We start from the raw sequence: 3,879 nt of genomic DNA, 5'->3' as shown, positions 1-3,879 counted from the left end.
GCCTGGACGTCCTCAGGTAGAAACAGGAAGTCAAACGTTTCTGAGCCTGGACGTCCTCGACACAGGAAGTAATTTTTATTTTGTGGCCTTCAACCCAGAGTGAAAAGAATTTGGCATTGTGCTTTTATTGTTCTAGTCGTTCTATTTTTCTGTTGCTTGTTTGTGTCACTGTTCGGCTCGTTGGTCGGCCATTTTGCTGTTCTCTGTAAACTGGTATGGTATAAAAGCCACCAGAAGTTAGAACAGCAGATGTTCTAACGCTGCTCTCCTGTTCTATCCACAGATTAACGACTGTGTTTCTGTTTGTTTGAATCAGGAGCCACAGCAGACGCAACGTCTACGACAACAGAGCGATTGACCGCACAGAAGACAAAGCCACGTCCATGTGACCGTCCTGCTGTCAGCCTCGGCCTCTTCCTGATCCACAGAAATCTTTTTTTTTTTAACCGCAGGTTGATTCTTGCGGATCCTGATCATTCTGACTGATTTCATCCCTTCACACGAAGAATCTGTTGATAATCAGCTGTTCCTGAAGGCAGAACATACCACTGGTTGTTGTTTTCACTCTTCTCTCCGTCAGCTGATTAATAAGTTATCTTTTATAACAAACTGCTGTCTCGGCTCTCATTACTCATCAACGGAGCAACGACCCGGAGTTGATCATTAAACTAAATGGCCTGAGTTAACAGGAAGCATCTGTAGGAGGAAAATACCATAAAACAGGCGGCAGGTTTCATTAATTAACCTCTAGTTAATGGACGTCTGAGCGGTGCCAAGAACTCGTTTCAACTGGGTCTTTAGCCTCTTTGTTCCCTGCAGGTGGTCTTCGATACACAATCTGTCCCCAGTTCTGCTGTTGGACCAATAAAGATCCAGTTTGACAGGGCACAAGGTTTTAACCCACTGAAGTGACTGGAAGGAACTGAACCTGTTACGAGATTAATAATGAACACCAGCAGGTGGTTCAGTAGAGTCCAGTTAAGGGCCAGTAAGAGTCCTTGCCTGTTTGCTCTGGTGATGGACCGACTAACAGATGAGGTCAGGCAAGAATCCCTGTAGACTAAGATGTTTGCAGATGACATTGTGATCTGTGGTGAGAACAGGTGGAAGAGAACTTGGAGAGGTGGAGGTATGCACTTGAAAGAAGAGGAATGAAAGTCGTGGTAAGACGGAGGACGTGTGTGAATGAGAGGGAGAAGCTGAAAGAAGAAGTCTATTAAGAGTCCAACTCTATTATACGTTTTTAATTTCCCTCCAGTTGATTTTAAAGTGTTTGTTGATTAAAAACTTTCACCAATAGTTTTGATGTTTTCATTATTTATTAATGATTCAGCAAAACAAAATTAAAATTTTCTCTACAAATTAAGATTTTCCAGAAACTGTTGAACAACATGAGGACGGAGCGTAAAAAACAAACCGAAACTCCTGATTCTGACGAACGAGGCACGAAAAGCAGCAGGATTTTACAAAATGAAGCTCATTAACGAGTTAAATCAAAAAATAAATTAATATTCAGCTACAAAATATTAAGACATTAATTGGGATCAAAATAAAGTTTTCATGTTTCCAGTTCAGTAAATGTTATGCTAACACTCATGCTAACACACAGCTAGCTTCAGTTCGGGCGTTAAAGCTAATATTGAACCTCCCGATGAATCGTCCCTGAAGAACATTTAGTTGTTTTTCTTCGGTGCTGAAGGTTTCGATCTTTTAGCTAACGTGCAAGCTCAACAGAAGAGGCGGCTCAAAGTTCAAACTGTACTTGGTTTGTTTTGTTGTGAAGATTCTTCACGTTACAAAACTCAAAATGAGACTAAATGTTGCTCAGAGACTCATTAGTGTTTAAAGTTATCTGCTAAAAGTTTCTTCTTCATTATGAGCCAGACAGCTGAGAGCAAACTGCTGGTGCAGAACATCGCGCTTCGGTAAATCATCCAGGAAACGTTGAGGACGGTCACGCACCGACCACACGGGAGCAGGAAGCTCCAACATGTTGGAAGCTACGAGGCGGTGAGGACTAGTTCCTGGAACGACCCTGAGGGTCTTTGTCTTTTGTCTCCGGTTCTGTATTTCAACACGGCGGTCTGATTCCACACAAACCTGTTTAGATGTGATTCAGTAAACAACAACAAATAAACACGACGGCAGGTTACAAAGTGCATTTGGCTCATTTGAAATGAAAACGGACATTTGTGTTCAAAACGTTGAAACACGGAATAAAAATATATAAATGAACCTTAAATCTGCTCCGATAAGGCACAGACCTTCATGATCACTGATGACTTTCAGGAAGTAGTCCTCACCACCTCGTGGTTCAGCTGAAGCTTTCATCACAGTTAAAAACGAGCAGAGGCTGCTCTCATTGACCTTTGACCTTTCCAGTCCTGGCTCACCCGTGCACGTGTGGAAGGAGTGCGTTAAATTCTTTTGATTCAACGTTTTCAACATGAAAAGTTTTAGCTTACTTTATTTCATTTAGAATGAAAGTTTCGTTGGACGTTTCTCATCCAAGCTGGAACGGAGGAAGAATTCAGAAAAGTTCGTCAGAAGCTGCTGAGCTTCACCTCCGCTCGTTTCTGAGCTTCAGCCGTCTGAAGGATCACGGTTCCTCTGAAACTGGACCACCTTCCAGCTGAGCCCGTCACTTCTGAATTTGTTGTGTTTCCATGGAAACGCTTTGCTTAACCTTTGACCCCACAGATCACCTCAACCCGAAGGCGTTCAGCGGAAGCAGAACCGTGGATCTGACATTCGGTTCTAATGACGAACAGAACCCAACACAGATGCTAACAGTTTCCCTTTACTTCCAGTCTTTGTGCTAAGCTACGCTAATGGTGTTGCTGTCATCGACAGTCCTTCTGAATCCACTTCCTGTGGCAGACGCCCCATCTGTTGCCGTGGAGACGGGCTCCTGAAACTCATCTCCATGGAGACAAACGTGATCAAAGAGATGATTCGGGCTCGCTGCTTCAGGAAGGAGGAGTCTAAAAATAAACGTTTGTGAATGACGAGTATTAAACTTGGTTCCATGTCCGACCCAAACCCAACAGAAAGGGGTTTCTCTGGTAGTTCTGGTGCCTGTTGCTCCACAGGAGGAACCGGGCTCTGAATGGATTAGGGGTACCCGGCATCATCAGTGTTTCACGGTTCTTGTTAGAACGTCAGAACAGAGAAAAATATTATGTAGGGCAGACTTCAACTTCCTGAAACTTCCATGAGAAAAGCACCGACAGTTGTTCTTCTGTTGAAGGTTCTAATGGCAGACGTGTCCTCCAGAACATAACCTGATCAAGAACCCAATTATGTTCTCCTGTCGAACAAATTAAAAAAAAATCCGAACAAACGTTTTCTGGACCAGTCTTGTCTTTATGTTCTGGAGGATCACAAACTGTTCCACTCATCAGATCTGCTGGATTTAATCTAGCTCCCATCAGAACATTCAGTGTGAAAACAGAACTTCAGTGTGGGAGAACAGCAAACAGAACCAACAACTGGTCGGACTCTGCACCATCAGAGGAACCAGTGTTTGGGTTTGATGGAAGAAGGAGTCTTAAACTAACCAAAGACGTTCTTCATGGAACTCAACTTGTTCTGGAAAGGTTCCACTTGTTTTTGGGTCTGAGCTGGTTTTATCTGAAGAACCTCTGGATATGGATGTGCAGAAACACAGAACGTTTGTGGAACAAAACACAAAGACCCAAAAGCTGACCCCGTTAGGCCAAACCCCCCCAAAAAGAACCGAGGAAGAAGAACATGTGGGACTTAATATTGATGCCATGGATTCTGATGTTCTGGTACTAGAACCTTAACTCAGTCTGATGTTAGGAAAGGTTCTGATGTTCTGGTAGAACCTTAACTTGGTCTGATGTTAGGAAAGGT

The 3,879-nt window shown here is 43.3% G+C and overlaps 1 protein-coding gene across 1 annotated transcript in view; it reads left to right on the top strand.

The window, feature by feature from the left end:
- The window catches only part of pdzk1ip1 (PDZK1 interacting protein 1), an 8,256-nt gene extending 7,191 nt beyond the window's left edge, over nt 1–1,065 (top strand). Inside the window, exon 6 of the mRNA XM_037674431.1 lies at nt 317–1,065. Within this exon, the coding sequence (XP_037530359.1) occupies nt 317–389 (73 nt within the window). The 3' untranslated portion in view covers nt 390–1,065. The remainder of the gene's footprint in view (nt 1–316) is intronic.
- Nucleotides 1,066–3,879: the final 2,814 nt, after the last annotated feature.

This window comes from Nematolebias whitei, chromosome 3 (assembly GCF_014905685.2).
Source record: "Nematolebias whitei isolate Nwh7 chromosome 3, NemWhi1, whole genome shotgun sequence".
Lineage (NCBI taxonomy): Eukaryota > Metazoa > Chordata > Actinopteri > Cyprinodontiformes > Rivulidae > Nematolebias > Nematolebias whitei.
The sequence above is the reverse complement of the archived record's forward strand: the minus strand, read 5'-3'. Positions and strand labels throughout refer to the sequence as shown.